At 34.5% G+C, this 24,676-nt stretch overlaps 1 protein-coding gene across 1 annotated transcript in view; it reads left to right on the top strand.

The window, feature by feature from the left end:
• The window catches only part of LOC149283205 (MAM domain-containing glycosylphosphatidylinositol anchor protein 2-like), a gene marked incomplete at its 5' end in the record, with an annotated part of 95,735 nt that extends 73,269 nt beyond the window's left edge, over window positions 1–22,466 (top strand). Inside the window, 8 exons of the mRNA XM_089497847.1 lie at window positions 1,131–1,279; window positions 8,961–9,138; window positions 9,859–9,879; window positions 13,881–14,036; window positions 15,612–15,770; window positions 19,339–19,469; window positions 21,877–21,982; window positions 22,378–22,466. Coding sequence (XP_089353973.1) covers window positions 1,131–1,279; window positions 8,961–9,138; window positions 9,859–9,879; window positions 13,881–14,036; window positions 15,612–15,770; window positions 19,339–19,469; window positions 21,877–21,982; window positions 22,378–22,466 — 989 coding nt within the window. The remainder of the gene's footprint in view (window positions 1–1,130; window positions 1,280–8,960; window positions 9,139–9,858; window positions 9,880–13,880; window positions 14,037–15,611; window positions 15,771–19,338; window positions 19,470–21,876; window positions 21,983–22,377) is intronic.
• Between the last annotated feature and the right edge of the window lie 2,210 nt (window positions 22,467–24,676).

A 24,676-nucleotide genomic window follows, 5' to 3' on the forward strand; every position in this document is an offset into this window, starting at 1 on the left:
CAAGTAAACAGATACTCCATGGGCTTTATACAGAGAACTTTTTGGAGGTGTATATTTGGTGCTTTGCCTTACTTCGGTTCTTTGCGTTCTCTTGTTGTTTTTGCTCCAGCAGAAGTGGTAGAGGGTAATACAGTGAGGGTATTAAACATGCATGGGACAGGCATATGGCTCCTAAGTCTAAGACGAGACAAACGACTGATTAAGGTTTACAGCAGGAAAGACAGCTAGCCTAGACGGGCTAGTTGGGTCTGATATGCTGGCAAATTCTGTGTTTCTAGAGTGCTAGTTTACATAGAATGTTCCAGAGTGTTTTTAAGACTACTTTACCTATAATGTAAAGAACAGTTCTATGCAGACCAGTCAATATAAACCTATGTGCGGGTATCGGCCGATATATGGGCAATTTTTGGAAAAAAAATAACTTTCGTTGTTGCTCTCAAGGATTTACCCTGGAAACCCACCTAGTCCCATTCTATTAGGGTTTTATATCAGTGATGGTTAGGATCTATAGAAAAGGAAAACAATTCAAAAACCTATTTTTGGTACCTTCTCAATGCTAAATGTAGATCTTTGCAGGCTACCATACAAATAATTGGTTCATATCACCTACTTGCCCTAAAATGAAAGCTTAATCATTCAGATAATGTACACTATTTACGCCATTATGGATCTTACAATGTGTTGGCTTAGCGTGTTTTAGTGAAGGTAATAATCTATTGAACAAGCAAACTGCAATTTCAGTACTAAAAATAGATGCAACGCTTATTGATAGAAACCAGTCAAAAATAAAAATCCGTATACATTATTAACCAGAACTATTAATAATATACTATGGATAAAGAACAAATCTTAAAGATTTTATCGCAAAAATAAAATTAAAATGTATAGCAGTGTTTGTAAAAATATATATACAAATATATGTATTACAGATTGTTGAGATATGTATAAATAATAAATATATTTCTACATTTTTATTTAGATTAAAAAGGTACGGGCTTCATATTTTTTTTACAGCGATTCTGCTGATGAATGAATATAAAACTGGCTGTTATTAGCAATGAACTAAAGAATTTGAATTCTTCTCAAAGAAGTTCCTACACTTAATAATCATTGCTGTATTTTGTTTGCAGGGAAAGCCTACCCACCAGAATTCTACTATGACACGTATAACCCTCTTTGGCAAAACAAAGCCCGTATTTATTCTTATAGTTTACAGTGGACACAGATGAACCCAGATGCCGTGGATCGGATATTGGCTTATCGTTTGGGACTGAAACAGGTGATTGTCGTAGTTAGTATTCCAATATGTTGCGTATGGGTCTCATTTGATGACTAAGTAAATCACTGATTCTATGACCGGTACTCCAGAACTCAGGGGCCAGAAACCGGCCAGGAATCCTGTGGCTCTAAGCCCGAAAACAAAGAAATTTAATTAACTTTTAATCAAGATGCCAAAGCTGGCAAAGTCAAAATGGCCTGTTTGTGGCCCTCAATGAATGTTTTTTTACGCCATTGCTTTAGTTGGTGGACAGGAGTTCCAAAAACAGCAAACTCGATGGTCTTTGTGGTCTCTTTTTTTGGTATCCCGATTTGTTTTTGACTCCTATACTCTACCCACTGACACCCTACTCGTTGTCCACGGCCACTCCTATATCTGAAAGTAATACCAGGTTGTTTTCACTTACCCTAAATATTACTCCTCTTCATATTTTACTTTTTAAATATTATAAAATAAATTCTATAGGCAATCTCTCCTCTACATCAGTTTTGACTTGTAACCATGGTCAAATATCCATCCAAAGTGTAGCGAGGCAGGAAGACCCAATGTTTTGAAAAAATAAAATTAATAATACATTTTACAATTGCTAAGGGTTGAGAATTGTTACAAAAAATGATCTTCTAGAAGATTAATTTGATTATGATGACATGAGATATTATGGGGGAAAATGGCAGACTCCAGAATCGCTAAAATGCTGCTGATTCCCGAGCGTTGTATGCTTGTTTATTTACTTTTATATAATTATAATGATATTCTTTTTTTTTTTTTTTAATCAGATCGAGAAATAGGCCCTGATTGTCAACCTGATTGACGTTTGACGATAAATATTTGGTTAAAGATCTTCAAAACGTAAAGCGAGGGTTACATTTCCAGCATCTATGGAAATTTTGGGGCGCCTATTGCCATACTAATTAACTTCACACCTTGCATGAAAATGATTTAATTTTGAAGGTCTGCAAAAAGTTGCAGGTTTCTCCTGTGTTATCGTTCTTTGTTGGTTTGAATTATCACAGATCTTTAAACTATCTCATTTCTTTCATAACTGTCCATTGTGGGTATTTATGTTTGGAGTGACACTACACACTTTACATTCCAGTTCCTACTTGGATTGAATATTTTGAAAATATACTTTAAAACGTATTTCTATCTTTCTTCTCTTTCATAAATGTTCTTTGTGTCCTTATCTTATGTTCTGTTGATTTTCTTTGCCATGCACACACAGGTAGTTCCTGGAACTTGAAAGTAATTTTAACGACGGAAAGTATCTGGTTATGAAGACACAATCTTAGTCAATTAGTCATTCGCTATGTTTTGCTTTATCTATAATATATAACACAATTGGAATCTTGCATTTCACATTTTTTGTAACTGGAATTTGAATGAAATTGTATCGATCAAAGGTGTTTTGATACGTGGGATGTGATATCTACGGCAACTCGATATTATAACCCTTGTCACGTTTTATCAGCAATGCTGTTGGCTTGGTTTCCAGAAGACTCGAGTCATAAATCTTTCCGTAAGGTCTTTTTGCTAAAGTGTGTTAGTTAGTCATTAAAGTGTATGGTAAGAGGAATTGATACAATCTAGCATGCTTTAGAAAGCGGTGGGCTGGACGGCAGGGAGGGTTCGGCAATTCCCCACAGTCAAGTTGGATATTAAACCATTGGGGACCATCTTTACCATAGAGATGATTATTATAAACATGCATAGGGAGGGCCAAATTGTATATCTGATCTTCTCTCCCTACCTACATTTACTCAAACACTTGGTGATGTCAAGGAGTAGGGTCAAAATCAGTAGTGTTATGTATCAGTGGTTTTGTTATGTATAATTAACAGTTCCTTAATACAATCATTTATACTCAGACAGGAAATGTACTGATAAAATGTATTTTATAAAAAACTACATATTTTGAAATAAGCAAATTTGTTCCCGCTTGGAACAACATACCATCCATTCCAATTTATGTTTTGAAGGCCACAAGCTCCATTTGACACCCCGTGATTGATCTATTGATTACAACTATTGACTGCCTGGCAGGAGGGATTAGGCTTTTTTTGCAAGCATGCCAGCTGGCGAATCTGGTAGTAGATCAGATGGCAGCATGCTGGCATTTTAATTTTTTTTATCCTTTGTTACCAAGGTTGCAAGCAACCACATTAGGCTGCTTGCTACATGGACCAAATGCTGTCTAAGGACAGAGACCAGCACTTCATATTTTTTTTGTTTGTTTTATGTAAATTTAAAGACGTTGCAATTACTCCCCGAGAGAGAACTTTAAAGAATGCTTCTACTACCCCCTTTTTTAAGTGGAAGGGTTTTCCATCACCTTTAGCCACTATAACTTATGTTATTGGTATTTCTATTGCTTCCCCAAGCCTCAAGTTTTAAGCCAGTATCCCAACCTCATGCTGACGAGTCCCATGAAGGACTGTCCATGAGTGGTGATCTGGCTATTGCACCTGTACAGCGGACAATTACTTTCAAGGGATCCTTGTATAAAGTGGATACAGAGGCTAAAGGTGATCATTGTTGACCTTATTTGCATAAGCCTACCCAGAATCCCTTGTGGTTGTGGCAGCACCATGATATTTCTGAGGGAAAGAAACAAGCCTTCTGGCTTGTCTGGTGTCTGTAGATGAGTTAATAATACTTCTACTACCCCAAAGGATAACTAAGAAAGTGTATACTGTTACATAGAAGACTTTTGCTAGTGACTATAGTTAGCAGTCAGCTCCGGAGACATTCTGCAACCTCTTCTACATTACAGGAATGTTTTCTCCGCAATCGCTTGTAGGGGACCCCGCAGTTCCAACACGTATGAAATATGTGGTTGACTTCTAGGGCCTGCTTTGCCAATCACAAGTTGGAACCATGCCATATTAATTTATACCTCTTTTTATTCCTCTCCTCTACTTGATTACTATGTAACTGTTTTAATAGTAATATTATTAATGCGTTTTATGTCAGGCTTGAGACGAACAGGGCACGTTCCCCAGGGAGACTGAATGGCTTAAACTAATATTTGTTACTCCTTAATTTAAAAGCCCTTGCAAAACTGAAATGTCAGTTTTAATTAAACGCCAATAATGATTCATTATTCTTAACTGAGTGTCTCGTTTGCCCCAGGTTGACCATTGAATTTTTCTGAAATATTGCCAATTTTTTAAATTGGACTCTTACTGGAGAACTCTTAAGTCTACACGATTGTACAATAGCAAGACCTCGTCTACTGTGCAAATTATTGCTCGTACAGCAATGCAGATTATCTCATTGGTAATAGAAACTATAAATTATTTCAAAATAAATATTTTAAAATGAATAAATTATATTGTACTTTTAGCAAACTGATTATTTTACCCAACACTTCACAGGTGAGCTTATTCACTAAACTGCGAGTAGGCTAAAAATGTGAGCTTGTAGGAGCCAACAGTGCATAGACATAATTGAAATGCCAAAATAAACTTGCATTAATTAAGTGGTATAGATTTATATTATTAGTCATAAATTATTTAAATTTTTTTTAAATAACACTTCTTCATTTAATAGAATTTTGTATGCCATTGTTACTTGAAATTGTGAACTTGAAAACCCTTCAGTCTAGTCTACAACAGACATGTTGTTTTTTTTTATGTCCAGTAGCATGAATTCAAAATGTAATATGTGGAATTTAAGGGTCAATTAAAGAAATACAGAATGGTAATTAATCTATCCAAGGAACTGTCACATTGGAAATAAAACTATAATTGAATCCAGCACAGAAACCATTCATCACCCGTGTCGTTAATATTTTTATTTGGTGTTCCATTTGTAATTTAATGAGAGGTATATTTTTCCAGCTCTGACATCATGTCTGCCTTTCATGTAAAGGTTCCTTCACTTATAAAGACCATTCATCGTAGGTTGCATTGGAATCCTACCATCAATCCAAACAGGAAGTTCTAATGCACTTCCTGTGCACCATGCTTTTTGTAGCGGACCACATATTAGATTTAAGGTCATATAACATTATTTATAATTACTATGAATTAATGTAATCTTCTTGTTTAAGAGGAGAGAGGGGCTTCCATTAGCTTATTCCTCACATAGTATGTAATGGAGAGTAACCCCTTCTTTAAGACACTTGAAATTTATACTTGAAAACCTTAGTTTTGTATCTCTGAATCTGCAATTTGAGTCTAAAAAATGACACACGGATCCGTCCCTATAGATCTCATCACATAATTTGTGAATTTTTTTTTTAATTATCACAGTTGATATTTTTTATATGCTTTCTTTATAGTGCATATTGTTGATCATGTATATATTTTTGTGATATAACTCAAGCTGTGAAGGGAGTTTCTTTGGACAACCTCCGAAAGGGCACACAATCATTTTACGATGTGATACCTTTATTACTTGACGTCTTTTTCATAATTTAACAATGAACAATACACTAATTTTCTTCTTGTATTTTTGTTCACCTTCTCTCTTTGGCAGTTACATTCATAAAACTATTTGGTGCGGCAAAGTATATGAACCCAACACAAATAAACAACACACATATATATATATATATATATATATATATATAATCAATTTTACTGCACTGTATGTTGTTGGCTAAATTATGTGGATAGGCTAACTTTGGCTCAAGTTGGGTTTGAACCCAATGGTTTGGTTGCATGGGCTGGTCAAGAAAACATGAGGACAATCGGGAGCCAGTCTAACTTCCATTCTCATTCCTAGTCATGTCTAATAACTTCTAACAATTTTATTAAATGCATACAAAGCCTCTAAACCATAAAAATATATAGTTTCATTTTTTATATTTTTTTCATACGCAACAGTTATATAGTTTCGGATATTTTAATGAACATGAAGAATTGATATCCAAACAAGAAAAATCAAGATTAGGAAAATATTAAAACTTTGTTTAAAAATTAGCATTTTTTAAATTCCTGGCATGTTCCGTCTCTGAGACCCGGCTACCTCTTAGATTTTGATTGATGATGTATGTACACCATTACAGAGTAGTTTGTTCTGCTTTTTTGGTTTAGAGGGATGTAGGCGAAATGCAAATTCTCCTGAGTCTGCATTTTCTTCCAACGAGTTTGGAATGATTTATAAGAGCTGTAATGTACTTATATTTCAGTTCATTGATATTCTAAATGTTCCTTGGGCTCTAATACTAATATCACAAGAGTCTTGTGTTCCAAAAGTAATGCCTCCTTTCCCTACATGTGTATAATAACTCCTGCCTGGTACATCAGCGTGTACAACTGTGATTTACATATGTCAAATAATGAACATGATAGATGCTCCATTATCCAAATAATACAGAAGAGAGACTAGGAAATAAAATAAAAATTCAATACAGACTTAACGTAATGTTTCCTTGGAAGATATTATTAAATTACTTTCATTCTGTAGATGGATTTATTTGATAATCAGTGTCATAGGCTATATTTGATACTGTTGGAAGTAACGAGATTTGGTTAGGCAGCCGAAAAAAGTCACCATATGTTTTTCAGAACGCTGATAAATTATTGCTTAATTCTAAATGGGAATCACATAAGGAATATATAGTAGAATCACGAGAAGAAGAAATAAAAAACGATATGTTATTCCATCTTCTGTATGGACAGTATGGTTTGCAATTGACTTTTTTTTAAAATAATGTTTGAGGCTTTTTATGGAATATTTTTAACCGTCGACAGATACTGTATTCTAGTATGAAAACCTGCAAGATCTAAATCCTTAGTATGTCTGTGTTTTCAATTTACTTAAAGGGCATACTAATCAATATTCACTAAACAGTATTAGATTTAAATATACTTAAATGGCATTAGCGTTCCAGCTACCTAATAATTCACTTTACAATTAATTATTATTTCATTATAAAACCAGATGGCTTTGTTAAATTAAAAATATTGCCTACAGATGGAGGATATTCAGAAATCTTAATAATTAAATTAAGGTTTTCAATCATTCTCCATCAATCTCGTGCAGAATACTAATTTACGATGCAGAATAAGATGACAAAAAAAAGTCTACAATGCACCTTTTTGGTTCCCCGACGAAGAGCAAATATTTCTAATATTTCAATTAATATCAGTTCCTTTTATAATACTTTCTTGAGCACAAATCCTTATTATTGGGATTTTTCAAACCACAGGCATTAGATTTAGATTTACTGTTAATCTATGTAAATCTTAAAAAGATTTGTAATTAGAACACTGGAGATTAAGGTGAATTTATTAGCGCACAATGTAAAGGTAATACAAGAATCTATAAAAAAAACCTCTAATTTCTCGTGAATTTTTATTCTTTTTTTATAGAGGTTTATTTGGAATTATTTTAAATTATTATTATTTATTATTATTATGTATTGTTTTATATAGCACCATCATATTCCACAGCGCTGTACAATGGCATAACAAGTAGTAAATTACATAACAATTCGATTTACAGAAACAAGCGGTAAGGAGCGCCCTGCTCAAAGAGCTTACAATCAAGAAGTATACCATGGGATAGAAAAAAGACAGAGAAGTCATAATTGTATATTATTTCATTAGAATTAAAAGAAACATTGGTCAGTGGTTTGGTGATATGATGCATTTTGAGTTTAAACTTTTTCCCACCCCAGATATGTTATAATTAAGGTGTAGAAGTTCTCATTATTTGTTATAGCATACGATTTCCATAATGATGTGCTGTAAGAACTGAATTGGTAGAAGAGGTTGAGGGTTGACCTTTACGTATATAATTATCCATACTTTCTGAGTGCTTCCATGGCAGAATAGAGAGGTGTAAGAAAATTACTTGTGTGGGATTCTGAAATGTAGGCATTTTAAATTCATAGCAATTTTAAATCTAGTGATAGTATTAGGGATAGTGTTTTTTCCTCATTGGTATAAGTTTTAAATTAGTCTATTCACCTTCACAATTCAGACTGGATTAGAGCTTAGTAAAAAGGGAAAATATCTGCAAAAAAACTTCTTCCCATGTTTGAGGTTCGACAGATGTAATCATCCCCTCCTCCAGACAGGACAAATGTAATACACTTGCCACTTATTTGGCTTAGTCAATTATTACTTGTAATTCCACTTACAGCCACCAGGGGCGTAGTGTATGATGGGCTGTTCCACCCAGGATAATTCTGTATTGGATTTGGCTGTGCACATTAAGAGTGGTGGGTAAAATAAAAAAATATATTTTTTTTTAGTAGTTGTAGCTTATAATATATTTAAGCTTTACAGTTTCAGACAGAATATGTTACCATTTTTCTGCTCCTCTGTTTTTTTTATGTAGCATGTACTGGTTTAAACAACAGTAGCGAATTTGCTTTTGTTGATTATGTATTGGATGATGGAGACCTGCACCTGGACTTGTTATGTCCTGTTTAAAAATTGTACAGCGCTGCAGAATATGATGGTGCTATATAAAGGAATAAATAATTGCACATCCTATTAGATCAATATTCTAATTTTCAATAATAAATCTTTAACACAAAATGGCAATGCCTTAATGGTCCCAGTAAAGATAGTCCAAGAACTTAGAACAAAGACTAAGATATAGAATGATAAAAGGCTCAATGATTCTCTTTTCCTCTCATTCACTAAACTCTTATAATAGACATGTCACTAGCGTTAGGAATTGTAAGTATTACCTATTAATTTCTATTTCATTTATATAATAGGCAGGGCAGCAACGCTGGTGGGAAACTGAAATTACCGTTGATGGAAACATTAAAAAAGGAGAATTAATTACCAACAATCTTACAGAACTGGTCAAGCCCGAACCGTACGAAATACGATTGACTCCTATCAGTAGGTTTGGTGAAGGAGATTCAGCAATTCGCGTGATAAAGTATAGCGGTGAGTTACATTTTATATCATTGAGCTGTTTGTATACCAATTTCCTCAAGTATTGTTATTGATATAATTGTTATATGATTATTTTTATTAATGCTCCCAGGGAGATATATTATTATAAAATGCATTTGGAATCCAATATAACAAATTAATCACTCAGGAAGCATACAACAGATTTATTATTACATATATTATTACATATATAATGGCACATACATATTCCATGGTTTTTTTGTATATATATATATATATATATACTTAATAATTGGCAAGCCATTGGAAGTCAGTGTGGCTGCTTGCTTAGGGGACTCCTGTTACAATAACTTAAGAATAATTGGGCTTGACAAGCAGAAAAGCAGTTTAAGGAATTTCTCTATAATTAGTAACTTAACATTAAGCTGGGAAGCACTGTTTCTTTGAGTTTTAATTCTCTGTGTGGTTACAGGCATTGTGATAGGAAATAAAATTCAAAAAAACATTTGCATGGTAGTTATGAAATCCGGCTTCTGCACAAAATCCCTCTATTATTTGCCGCGCACTTCATGCCGCAAGGACCATGCACATTAATCTCGTGCACCCTCAATACGTGTCAGGCTTTCTATCAATTTCATTTAATGTCACTAACGAAAGGTCTTCATACTAAAGTTTATAAAGAAAAATAATTATGAATTTTTTTCCATGTATTTTCCCCCATAGTAATATATGTATTTATTTTTTTTACAGCTCCTATCAATCCACATTTAAGTAAGTATTTGAATATGGAAGATCATTAGCTATATCTTGTTACAATGTTTAACAACATATTTTGATATTATTTTGTTTGTCATATGAACAACACATTTTATTTTTTTTATATGTAAAAAAAAACACCACTTGTACCTTCAACTACCCGGGTGGGGGAGGGGCCATAGAAGGGGATTCTGATGAATGTTTCCAGCATTTCCAGTGCATGTTAATTTGAAAGCAACATATGGTGATTGGAGTGTCCCTTTAATAAAACACTCACTCATACTAACCCGTCCCCTACGTTGCCACTTAGACACAAACATTAATATACTGAGGGCTGCTCAATCACACAAATCACTCTCAGCCTAAGGCACACAGCATTCTTAACCAACACACGCTCAAACGTATACAGTACATCTCAGCCATACACACTAAATGTTCATGCCACAGAATAACCTCTTATCACACTTTCTGAATATATACCGATGCCCATCACATTTTCTAAACCTAATGTGTATTTAAGTTAATGCATTTTTTATGCAATTTGCTTATCACGTTAGCAGTATTATTATTTATTGCTTTATATAGCGCCATCAGAATCCGCATCGCAGTATCAAGGGTATATAGCACATAATTAGTATCTAACATAACAAGATGACATACACAAACAATAGGCGAGTAGGACTCTCAATAACGCCTATTAATAATAAAGCCTCGAACCCTTTGGTGACTAAACACATATAAAACATAGATCCAGGCCATGTGAGCTTGCAATCTTTCATTTATAACCATATTTGGAAGCATTCTGATATTAATAATGAACAATTAGAGGGTGAAGGTAGCAATGAATACATTAAATTCACATACACACACACCTACACACACACAAACCTACACTCACATGAAGATGTTTTGCCCTCCAGCATTAAGGGGGTTGCATTAATAACACATAATCCTCCTTCTTGGCAGCGTGCCATTTGACAGCACTCCTCGACCTACACTCCCTCACTCCAGACTTGATGTTGCACAACCTTACATCCCCCCCATCATCGCCAGTCCAGCACTGCTTATTCACATAAATAGTTCTCAATAAGTGCTTTGTTCAGTAAAATGTTTTGGTAGAACTCTACTCTCCTAACCACTCCCATTCCTGATGTTCCAAATTCGAAAATGTTGTGAAAGGCTTAAATATAGTTAAAAACATATCATTTTTGGCTAATTTAGCTTGTTATATAGACTAAATATATAGCCGGATCATTTTTTATTTTGACTTTATATAATACAATTTTTAATTGTTCGATTATTGATATTATACAGCTGATACATCACTTGTTTTTAAAAGTACAAATATTCCCCAAAAAAAATTCTGCATCACAGCGTGACTTACTTAATTTGGGAGTTATTTCATAAGAAGATGTGGTTTTAAGCCTGCGGGGAAATATAGAAGTTTCCTGACCACATATTTTTGAGTCAGAACAAAAGTTCATATGTTGCCCTTTAAGGCTTTTTTATGTATTCCTGTACTTTTGAAATTAACACCATTTATCTTCCAGCTAAAGACCGCTTTTTTTTTCTGAGCGCTTTGCTCTTAAACCTCTCCGTAACCCCAGCTTCAGCGTATTTATTTTTTTTTAGATTTTTTTTTAATTAACGGTTTGTGCATTGGCTTCATCGTTGTCATGACCTGAAAATCCTCATATTCCCCCCCCCCCACAAAATGTCTCCGGTATAATTAGATTTTCTATAAGATCTCCAAGTTTCCAAGATAAGTTTGATCCAAGGTTGTAGTGCATTGCAAAAATGTGAGACGGTAGTTCTGTAAAAGCTAGAATAAAAACTATAGAATTTATCTAAAATGGAAGTAAAACTGGAGATAGTTTAGGACCAAAAATGTAGATAGATACTGTATATATAAAAGAAAAAATAAAATAACATTTTAATACAGATCTGTAATTCTTTGCTACAAGAACTAGATTTGTTAAACAAATTAAGACACTCTAATATTTCACATGTAGACGTAAGCTAACCTTTCATCTATGTCCAAAAGTGGGCAGCAAATATACCTCATTCTACCCCAGGAAAACTAGGACTCCATAGAGACAATCAGGTTTCCGAGGCTGTTTGCATTCCAGTGCCCATGAATTTCCACTTAATTATTTAAAAAAAAGATATATAATATGTAATATAGTTGTAACAGAATGTACATCAAAGTAGCCACGGGGAGCTTCCATTTGGAAACTATACACTTTGCTGCCGGACCTGAGTCTTCTGTCACTTTCTTTTAAGGGTGCCGAGACTCTTTCAGATCCATTCACTAAACAGCAAGTACATAACAACTGACCAAAGCTCAACTCACGTTATTACTCTCAACTTGCAGTGGGACTAATGATTTCCCTCCTCCTCACCCATAGTCATTGGAGCAGGCAGCCACATTTGGCTGCATAACGTTGTGACTAATGCTATGCAGAAAAAAAAGTCTGATCCCTAAACACACTTTGTCTTAAATTTAAGACTAGAGTAGCTTAACTCGAAAAATAAATGATGTATATTTATGTATTCCTGGCGAATATGAAAATGGCTGTTTTTTTTTTAATTATTATTTAAATACACAGGGCAGAATAGAAGGTATCTATGAAACTAGATTCTGGGTACAAAACAGGAATATTGTTCAAATATAAATCCTCGTAGAAATACACCTATTCAAAATGTCCTTAAGCATAAAAGGCTGTTATTAATCTTTCTTTGGTTCACGCGGAGACTCGGATTATTTGCAGTTTATAGGTTCAGAAACCAGCTGAGAGTCTGACCTTTTGTTATCTAGATGTAAAGGAAATCATATGATTCATCTATCATCTCAGTAAAGTACCCAAGGTACACAATAACAAAGCAAATATCCTCATTAAAGACCACCTCTAGCTTTAGCTGCTGGAACTCTCTGTAGGTATCAGAGACCATGTGAAAAGAAGAAAAAAACATAATAAGAATAATAATATTAATAATTACAATAATATTACCTAGAAACATTCTTAACTGTTCATTTTTTTATAATTAGAGTCATTACATAGATTTAATTTCTTTTAATAGAAATGCAGAAAATTGCTTTGTATTCTACTGTTAAAAATTAACAATAGATGGAACATTCAGACAAAGAACAATATTTCTTTAGTAAATCAATATTATGAAAATATGTACATTTTATGATGGTCGATCATGTTTTTATTATATTATATTATATATATTATTAATATATCATTATTATTTAGTGTTTTATGTAGCGCCCGTCAGATTCCGCAGCGCTGTACAAAGGGGGTAGACAGGACATAACAATTAGTATATAACATAACAAAATGACTTACAGAAACAACAGGTTATAACACTTAAACGGGAGCTTGCAGTAGTTGAAATATTTAAGCTTTATGATTTTACAATGCATTATGAAAGCCAACCATGAAAGTCTATTCTGATATAAGGGCAATGTTGGCCCTGCATAATGCCACCACTGCCATGACATTCGAGAACACCCTCTGATGCATCTATGGACTTGGCAACTGCGCAGTGGGCTGGTAGCCCATAGGGTCTTATATCTATGCATAAAAACATAACATGCGTCCTGTTGGGTAGCAGAAGTCTTTTAACTCATCTACAAGCCTCTAGTTATACTATACTAGTAATAGAAGTATTGCTGTTACTACTGTATTTGTTTAGTTTATAGTATGTTTGTGTTTATTTGGTATATGTTTCTCTTGTGCTTCTCTGACACTGGAGATATCAATTGATTCTTCCTTGTAAGCAAAAAAAAAAACTCTCTAGATTCCTTCAATGAGATTTCACATTACATTTTACTTATAGAGCGCTAGCAGATGACGTAGCACTACTATAAAAAGGAAGAATACGACATTACCAAAGACGTTAAAATGTACAATACACGAAACTACACCACTATTCGTATGACCTACTAGAGGATTGATAACAGAAGAGGAGGAAAATTCTAATTTTTCCCCTATATCCATTGTTTTCAGGAGAATTCCATTGTGGGTTTGAAGACAATAACATCTGCTTGTTCACCCAAGACGATACAGATGTCTTCGAATGGACGAAGCAAAGCGCGAGCACAAGAGACACTAGGTATACTCCGAACACAGGACCCACTACGGATGCGGGAGGCTCGAAACATGGTAATGCCTGTTCCATGGTAATGTGTGCTCTCTGGAACATTTTAAATTATTTTTGGAAAGTTGGAAAAATCAGCAAAACATCACAAAAATATATACTTTTTATAACTTTGCTATGTACCGTATTAAGAAATCTTTGTTGTATTTTTTAATTGAATTTATTATGTCGTCATACTAATAATAATGCAAAAACTATAGAAGATGGACTGTTGGAAGGAAAAGCGTAGCCACAAACCATAACTGATCGGTTATTATATAATTTGAAATGGTTTGGATATCCCCAGCTGGTCATACTGGATACAACTGCTGGAGATCTGTAGATGGACCATTGAAGTGATTTTAAAAGCAGTAAAAAGTTCTTGCTGTATTGTGCATGTCCCTTAATGTTTAGGACCAGTGAATCGAAAATTGGCAACTATTTGTATAGTATTGTATAGTACATAATTTAGACTTACTCCCACAGAACCAAATTTTCAGTAGAAAAATAGTTTATTTTCCAGTAAGAAAAGAAATAAATCATTGAAAATCCGAAGAAGAACTTAAGCCTAAAACAGTGTAATTCACAAAAAAATAAGAATAAACTTAATTGACCTTACTAGCTTCACATTTTATTTGAAAACGTGTGTGTTTTTCTTAAATCTTTTTAACATACACTATATGTCTAACGCAAATATTTTTTCAAATATTTAAAGAATAATTTGCCAACATATTCACCCCCAAGTAAACATGTAGAGGTATATAGCGAGGGAATTTAAATATGTGCAGTGTAACTATAAGTCTATCCAGAACATTAGGCAAGATTGATTTGGCATGATATAGCGCAGGCTGGACTGGAGATGACGAGGCAGACCTGGTACTTTAAGGCCGAGGCAAGTGCAGCCAATAGCGGGATATGTTGGTAGCCACACACTAGGTTTTTATGCCATGTAGCGTGTCGCCAGGCATATGTGGGTTTGTGACGCTGATAGCCAGCGGCCCACCATTTGCCTAGCATGCCAAATGGACAGTCTGGGCCTTCTAGAGCGGATGGATACAGGGAATTGAAACATGCATGTGATGGGCATATGGCTACTGACTCTAAATTGAGACCAATGACTGATTAGAGTTTGAGTCTTTAAAAGATGAAACCCGGCAGACTAGACAGGCTGATCTGCCGGCAAAGTCTATGTTTCTATGTATGGCTGCCCCAAAAGATTAATTATAAAGCTACCAGGATTTTCCATCCATTAGAACAACCTCCATGCAAGCTTCAACGGGAATATCTACAGAAAAGCTTATACATCAATATTTGTGTCTAGCGCATCCGGCAGACAGTGTTGGCAAAGTGAGGGTTCGTAGAAGTCTTCATAGCTGAAGTTTGACCTCACTCACTAACTTTGTTATTTATTGCAAACGTCCAACCCTGACAAATGTGTCCCGTAATAAGGGCTAAGCTGACCTTGCGTAATGTATAGTTCACTATCGCCAGTAATAGAATCCATCTCAGTGTTTTAAATCATTATCTTAACTTAAAGTTACTCATTCTGTATGGTTCTGCGCACTATATCAGCTGGTAACTATACTCCTTTTTTGTTTCAGGTTTCTACATGTACATAGAAGCATCTCGTCCACGTATGGAAGGAGATAAGGCACGATTACTCAGCCCGTTATTCAATATAGCCCAAAAAAATCCATATGGATCCAGCAACACAGCGTACTGTTTCAGCTTCTTTTATCACATGTATGGAAGGCATATAGGTAAGTGAATATAAAAGACTATTGTATGTTATCCTTATGAGGACCTTGATAAAGCATTTTTATCTGTTTTATTATGCATCTGAGGTCACCTTCTGGTCTAGTACATCTGATTAAGGTTTGAGTCTTTACAGCAGGATAATCGGGCAGACAAGACGGGGCAAATGGGTCTGATCTGCCGGCAAATTCTATTTTTCTTTCCATTCTACAGTGGCCAAAAAAAGAGAGAGAAAGAGAGAGTGTATGTATGTTTGGTTTGTGTGTAATCATCCGTGTGTCTCAGCAGCAACACATGATAAATTCTTAGCATCCTTACTATTTGACTGATTGCTCCTGACCTGAATCATTGGAATGGATGTTTAGATTCCACATTCTGTCGATATGTTTGTTCCCGATTCTCCGTTCAGTGATTCCGCTTTACCATTATCTTCAGTTTTTCACGCAGACTTTTCAGTAACACACATACAGTAAAGCTGACATAAATTTTCCGAGCTATACCAGGTGATTATTCGTCTATCGATGGGTCTTGTTGATTTACGTCCGGACGTGGAAATGTTCGAAAGATAGCTCCTCGGCTGAATCTATAAAATTCCTTGCATTTCCCTGGCTCTAAACGAGTGTAGATATTTTTATGCTCTCGCTTCTCTATTACATTTAAGATACAACTCTTACACATCTTAGGGGTTACTCTCCATTTGTTAATCTTTTGGATAGCGATTAATTTATTAATTTAATTATTCAGCATACCTTTCTACCATGAACTAGGGCTTTTAGGTCCTCTGAGGGTTACCAGCCTTTCAAGATCAACTTACTGCATGAGGTCAACCCAATGTTTCTTTTAATGGTACATCCGTGCTCACAGGAACATTTGGGTATAGGTCAGAGGAGAGGGTGTATAGCAACGCTCCGCCATTTTTGCGGAAGCGCTCCATGAGCCCTGGACAACGCAGCAGATAGCGGAGAGAAGCAGACCAAAAAAAGACAGGGATTTGACAAGCGGTTGATAAAGAATAAAGGAAAACATTGACAGAGAGCGTGAGAGAGAAATTGTGAGAGATTGTAAGAGAGTGTGAAAGAGAAACAAAACTGTTTAAAAAAAAAATGGACCTTTCTTACTATTGTTTTAAATTTGTTTGTATTTTTTTGTCCATCATTATGGATTTCCTTTCAATTTATGGTTTCCTGTGCGCAATCTAGATTATTATATATCATTATTGGTAGTATCTTTTGAGTGTGGCTAGAAATATGGTTTGACTCTACATCCAAGAAAAACGGGACAGACTAGATGGCGGCCGAATGGTTTTTTTTTTTATCTTCTGTCAAAATTCTATATTTCTATGAGATATGTGTTTTCTTCTGCAATAACAAATACCTTTGACCACGTTTGACATGTTAGGTTTTTATTCCCATTTATACGTAACTCTTATTGGCCATTACTTGTAAAAGAAACGCATCCTTGGAGGAAAGAAACGTTTAACCACCTGTATCAATACTTAGACAAACCGCGACGTTTCGGTGACCAGATTAACCTTTTGACTTGTACTACAAGCTGGTTGTTGCATTTTTTTCCTCCCTTAACAATACCGCTTGATCCTTGCTGAATAGGAGATGCCACTCTCAAATTCCGCACGAGTAGAGAGATCTTTCAGAGACAAAAAGCTTCCCTGTTGAAAGCCAATTAGATTATCGAGGATATTGGGTTTAACTGTAGTAAAACATAATGTGAATTCCGCTCCGCGATAACCTGGAACATAACTTATGACATCAGTGGCCATATTTCTAAATATTTATATTTAACCCCTTAATGACAAAGCCCGTACATGTACAGGCTCAAAATGCATTGTTTTCAATGGGTTTATGAACCTCCCATTGTCCTTAAGGGGTTAGTCGTATTGAACATTCTAATGGTTGCAAAAACTTTGCTTCAGATCGGGTTCTAAGAATGCAGTACAATCTTAAAAAAAAACAAAAAAACAAAGCGTACTCTTTCTATTTTTTTGTTTCATTTGTTTTACCCTTTTCGTGGTGTTCTGGGGGGAAAAAATCTTAACGTTGGTACTTTTGGTACTTTGAGAAAAGAATTTGTTCCTAAACAATTCCTTTTTTCTTCTCAATAATCTGAAGCCATTTTTAAATGACCTCAGACTTAGATATACGCATCTATTTCACAGAATTCTCCGGGTGTCAAGATCTTCCCGACCCCACTGTTCCTAATCTTTTTTTTAATCTCATCCCAGTTCATTATAAAGTGTAATTCATGATCCTCCATGAATAGTCAGATGCTAAAGATTATCCTGTCTTTATTGGGTCCTTTCACATTGTTGTGTTTTATCTCTCTCTTAAGAAAAATGCATATAAAATAATATATATATTCGGCATTACTTGTATTCTCAAAATACATTTTAGTATACCTATTTTTTCCCTGCAATAAATATAAAGACTACAAGTATTGAACTATAATTAATCCAGATAATTAACAATGTGACCTCCTAAATATTAAGAAAATCTAAATTTTTATGCTTTTTATGCATTCAGATTTTTGCCATATTAATCATTGAAACAGTATTTCCCCGCTAGCATATGAATAGTTATGGGAGCCTTTCGCTACAATTTCATTCGTAAACAAAATCATTAAAATATTATTTGGCGAAAAAGGTTCAAGAAACTATGTTAGGTAAGTAAAACGTATCTGCCTCTTTCCCCAAATTCTACACGTTATAGTTCAGAGCACTCAATAAATCCTTTAGAACCCAAGATTGGAATTTGTTTTCTTCTCTGGAATCTGCACTTCAGGGGTCAGTCTGAAAAAAAATCAGTTTAAATTATGTTATTTTATTTTTCTAATATTCATTTTTGACCAAGAGGGGTTTATCTTTATATGAGAAATAAATACAGATATCTGTCTGTTCATTGAATGTTGACTTTTTTTATAGAAGGCTTTGAATGTTGCAGAATAAAAGCTTTTATGGGATTAGATTAGTTTTATTACGTCCCTTAAATGCGTGCCTTTACTTAAATGTTCTCTAGGAGGACATTCCATTATCAAGACTTTAAAACCAAAATAATTTATTTTGCCTACTAGTCTTAACAACACAACTCTAACCTTCGTCAGTCTTTATTTAACAATTAAAATTAAATTCTCCATTTATAGGACATTTTGGTTTATGAATGTGAGGACCAACACATGATAAACACCACCATCTTTTAAGATATCTGTTTTTTCAGGTATATTTTTAGAAACATAAAAACAAAACAAAAAAGGCTAACTATAAGTTAAAATAATATTTTGATCAATGGGGGGTATTAAAATGCTATTTTTAATTTAAAAAATGATCAAAAATCTTTTTTTTTTTTTTTTTTTGCCTCTTGGGAAGATTAAGCTTCTTGTATACGTTAATATGTTGTTTTGCCAAATGAGAAACATATAAAATAACTACATGAATTTTATCACCAGAGGTGCAAACAAAATATAGCATTAAATAGTTGGTACATTTGCTTCCCGATAGAAAATATTACCTGTCAAAGAAAACCTTTCCCGTATTTTAACACAATATTTGCATTATTTTTTTAGGGACATTAAATACTTACCTTCGATTAAAAGGACAAGTTACTTCTGAAGTTGAAGTGTGGTCTGCCAATGGAAATAAAGGAGAGCAATGGAACCAAGCACGTATCAATATACACCCGACCTCTTCATTCCAGGTATGAAACCTAAAAACATTGTATCTGCTGTTATCATAAAGTTCACAGATTGTGAAAATCATTATTTTGTTGGACATTCAGCTTCCTTGACCTTTCCACCAGCGTCACTGTGTACATTTGCAAAAATCTAATCAGAGCTAGGCTCCTCATTAAGGAATTATCTAGAATTCTATGTTTTAAGGGACCATTTTGGGAAGATTTTGCGTCTATGGATCATTGGATGTAAATCTGTCCCTTTGAGTCAGTCTTCTCTATGGTATCATCTCCACGGGTTCTTCAAAAATATGTACAGCCACAACACAGAGAGAAGAGATGAGGGTTTGAGTAAAGGACGTTGACAAACTTTAACTTCCATATATAAAGTGAATTTAACATTTTTCCCCATATTCTATATACTAAATAAGTGCTAAGTATGAGTTTACATATTTAATTAAGCAGTGTATAGGTGGTAGGAGTCCACCTCACACTTGTACCGTAGGGAAAAGTATCTTCATTTATGATTATTCCCCTCGTTAAAGTACTTCTCCTGTGTTTTTTAAATGGCTGGTTGTTGTTGATTGGTCCAGGTAGCCTTTGTAAGGGAAGGGGGGAAGAAAAAGGAGAAATGTGTAGTTGATAAAGGTAAATAACTGGTGACGCAGATCTCTGCCTCCATTTAAACTTTCAAACTAAAGATCTCTGAAAGTAATACACTTATTTACAAACAAAAAGCACAAACAGATGTTTAGTAAAATGGATTTGTAGTGGGAATACTCTCACATAAACAAAAAAAATGGGGATTTATCTTATAATAAAAATTTAAATTATATTTAGTTTGTAAAATGTATAAGGGATTGGACCCAAATAAATATTTGACAATCTAGAGACATTTACTTATGTTCTGAGGATTTTTTGCGACCTTGTTAATCATGGTCATACATAAAACACATAAGTATGTTTCCTCTGGCTTTAAAGACCTGGCAGGACACAGCGCCTAGTTGGCACGCCGGAAGTAATTATTTGTTTATTCTGAGGAAATCATAAGAAATGCATCCAACATAGCTGGACTTTTCGCCAAACAAAAATAAAAGCCACCCCAGGGTTTGAAAGTCAGGACTAATCCATAGAAAAAAATGCAGGATATATAATATCTTTTTTATATATTTAGGCTTTGATTTTGGCTTAGCTTTTCTTCCAAAACAAAGCCCTTTCCACAAAGGAATTGCAAAAAGAAAACATTTTACTATAGACTTAGCACTCACAGTAATATCTTTCTTAATCATGCTTTTTAAACACATATATATATATACCGGTAGTTGTAATGTCCACGATAAATCGGATCATAGTTTTTGCAGAACGATAATAACTGTCCATGCAAGGATGGACACAAACATTTTTTAAAGAAGGGAGTAATGTCTATTTTTACCAGTGGTGTAATTACAGGGGTCGTAACGGGGCCCATCCCTCTAGTGGATCCAGGAGACCCCTGGGACCACTTGTCTCCTCGTGCCAGTTCAAGGGCCCTTTCTAAGCAATTTTGAACTGGCACGGGGAGAGAGGAGAGCTGCAAGGTAGCTGCAGGAGAGCTAAGAAGGTACAGACGGGAGGTAGGGGGTATGTATGTTTGTATTTATGAAAGCATTAATATTTATGTGAGCATGAATGTCTATAAGTGTGTGTGAGCATGGATGTATGTATGTATGTATCAGGGTATGTGAGCATGAATATCTGTGTATAAGTGTATGGGAGCATGAATGTTTATGTATAAGTGTATAAGGGCATGGGTGTCTATAAGTGGATGTGGGCATGGATGTTTATGTATAAGTGTATGCGATCATCGATGCTAAGTATAAGTGTGTGAGCGTGGATGTATGTGTGAGCACAGTTGTTTATATGTACATGTGTGTGAACATGTATGTGTAAGTGTTTGTGTGTGAGCATGTATGTGTAAGTGGTGAGAGGGAGTGTTAGAATAAGTGTGTACAAGTGTGTTAGTAGGTATTTGTAATTATGTATGTTAGCATGTGTAAATTTGTGTAAGTGTGTTCACATATGTGTGCCCCGAGTGTATGTTGGAGGAGGAGGGGACAATGATGGCACAGACAATCTGTTTGGTGGCATAAAATGATACAGATAAGCTGTTTGGGGATTAGGATGGCACTGATAAGCTGCATGGGGCAAAGACGGCACTCACAAGCTGTTTGACAGAAAAGGTGGCGCACACAAGCTGTTTCGGGGAAGAGGTGGCACATGTTGCTTGGTGAATTTGGGGGCCAGGGGGGCAATTTTCACACCAGGGCCCTGGGGTTTGTAGAAGAAAATTGCACATAAAGTATCACAACCACTTACGTAAGATGGTTTGAAATGACCATTTGTTTCCCTCTTTCAAGGTACATCCTAAAATCAATGTTTCTGTTTGCCTTTACAGTTAATATTTGAAGGTGTTCGGGGTAACGGTATAGAAGGAGACATTGCTATAGATGACATCTCTATTGTGGAAGGAGAATGTACAAGAATAGATCAACCTGTGACTAGTATGTTGTATTTTTAATTTTTATGTTAATAATAAAATTCTTCTGATGTTGTGTACATCTTACAATCCCATGCACTTCGTAGAATGTCTGAAAATGACATCTCAAATGGGCATTGTATCAGGCACAAAAATATCCTGAATTTGCTCTTTTTACCTAATCCTGATACTTCTATTGAATCAAATCTATTTTTAGAAATATATTTTTAGATGCTTGTTAGATGTTTTAAGCAATTTGTACAAGAATTTGTAATTCTGTACAAAAGAAAATTTGAATGAAAATATTATATATATTGCAAACCTTGGTTATGGTAGTTAAGCATTGTTTATATCTATGCAATGTGAAACTGATTTTTTTGGAATAATAGTTTTTTTTGTGTTTCTTTGGTTTTTTTTTAGTGGCACCATCTGGTGTTATTGGGACTTTAGTACATATATGGCTGTATCCAGTTTTCCTTTCACTCTCCGTTTTAAGTCATCAAAGGTGACCATGCCCAGGCAGAGGCTACAAAGGATTCAGTAGGCACTCATATGAAGAAACAGTCTTTGTAAATGGACATCTTAAAAACAAACTACCAAAGATTCCACCACTTACGCACCGGGGATTAATGGAACGTAGGAAATACATTATTACAAACTACACGTGACCTACGAATGGAGAAGGCCTCACGGTGCTTCTGTGGTTATCACGAATACAGTATTGTCTGATTTTCCTCTTCAAAATAAAAAGGAGTTCTGAAAATCCTTGTCAAAGCACAAAGTCATGGCTGGTTTTGTTTCAAATGAATAGAGTCTACTCGTCACCATGAACACGTAATGGCCTGTCGACCTAAACCTCACAGTTAACAGGGTACATAAAGATCTGGCATTTATTTTCAATTTAAGAAGGTTTTGGGTATGGAATAAAAAGAACATTTTTTGCCTTGGCTGCCACCATTCTAAACTACCGTAGAAAACAAGAGTCAATTCATCATAGCTTTGCTCAAAGAGAAGGATGCTGTAACTTTTTTTTGCATGCTGTCCTCTCCAAGAAGAAAAGACCAGTCAATAAGCTCTACCAGGTTATCGGATCTTGTTTGTGGCCACATTGAGACCAAGTCACAGAGTCATCTGTTGTAACCAAGAAACCAAACCACCACCTTTTTCAATTGCCAGGAAACTAAGTGCCTTCAATTAAACAAACCTGAAAAAAAAAGTTAGCTAAACAATCTTGCACTGCTGTGAGTGGTTTGTGATAAAAAAAAACTATTTTATAAGCCAACGATCCACAAGTACAAACCATGGGCCAGTTAAAACACCATCTGTTTGAAGAAGATGGCATTAAGTTCCCACAGAAGGTCTTCAAGCGCGATTTCTGTTGTTATACCTTTTAAAACAGCCATGGCCTTCTTGCCTATTATAAGTTTGACAAAAATCGTATATATTAACCTAAAAAAAAAATTGGAAGAAGCAACTTTTCAAGTTACTGAATAGTTAAAGTAGTTTGAAAAGGTTTCCCAGAACTTGCCGACTTTTTTTTTTTCAAGAAAAGTCATTTCATACTCTTATCTACATTTGAAATGAAATCAGTCTGATCTTAAGAAGAAAAAAAAAAAAGGTATGAGAATTCAAGACTGCGGTATGTAAACCCTCGACTGCAACTCGGGGTCTGAATATTAGTCTTCATTTTAAAATTTGAGGGATTTATGCCTCTGCCCACTAATCGGACTATGTGAAGATTGTGACATATTATTTTATTTTGGAAAGTTTGAAAAAAAAATATACAATTTTACATAAAACTGTAAAAAAAATGACTGAACTACCTGATTAAACATCATACTTTAACCAGCCAATTTTTCAATGCATTGTACATGTCCCTTACACCGTTGGCTATGGACATTTAAAGAATTTTTTTTTTCTTTAAATTATCTAAACACTTAACTTCATTTAAAAAAAAATACTTTTATCTACAGAAAATTATTCTTTTATGTTCTCTAAAACACTTGATGGATAAAAACAATGTTATGCAAGAAATTGGGCTAAAATAAAAAAAAAAAAAAAAAAGTCTATAACATTTCAGAAACTCATTTTTTAAAAAAAAAAAAAAAAAGCACAAGGAAATGTATTAAAACGATTAGGCTTGAGTTACTTCATTTTATTTTTACTTCTGTAGAAATGTTTGTGCAGATTCAGTTATTCAACTGAAAAAAAAAATACTTTTACAGCTATGTTCAATAAAGCCTCTTTCCAGGTAAGGTATGATAAGTGGTCTATTTCTTGTTTTTTTGTATAGAGGATTTTATACTGATTTTTTTGCCATATGATCAGATAGCATAGATGGAACTGAATTATTCCTGAGATTTGGAAATCTTATATAGTCACAAGATGATCCCGTTCCCCTGGTACAGTCCCTTGACTGCGACCTCTGTTGCCAGTATCTATTGTTCCCGGAATCGTCAAGTGCTTGAAGTGCCATTAAATGGTTTACCATAGTCAAAAGCTTGATAAAAAAAACCAGAAAGACAATTTGTTTTATAAATTTTTTTATTGAATAGCAGCAGCAGTGATATTAAATGTGAAAAAAATATTTAGGTTATATATACATCACAAAGAAACCAATTTAATAAAAACGATTAAATGAAAAAAGAAAAAAAACTAACAAAAAACCAAGAAACCAAGACTTTTCTGAAGACACTTTATTATTGGAATGTTTCTTCTT

The sequence above is a fragment of the Sceloporus occidentalis genome, unplaced genomic scaffold (assembly GCF_023333645.1).
Source record: "Sceloporus occidentalis isolate IW3139 unplaced genomic scaffold, rSceOcc1.0.p SCAF_109, whole genome shotgun sequence".
Lineage (NCBI taxonomy): Eukaryota > Metazoa > Chordata > Lepidosauria > Squamata > Phrynosomatidae > Sceloporus > Sceloporus occidentalis.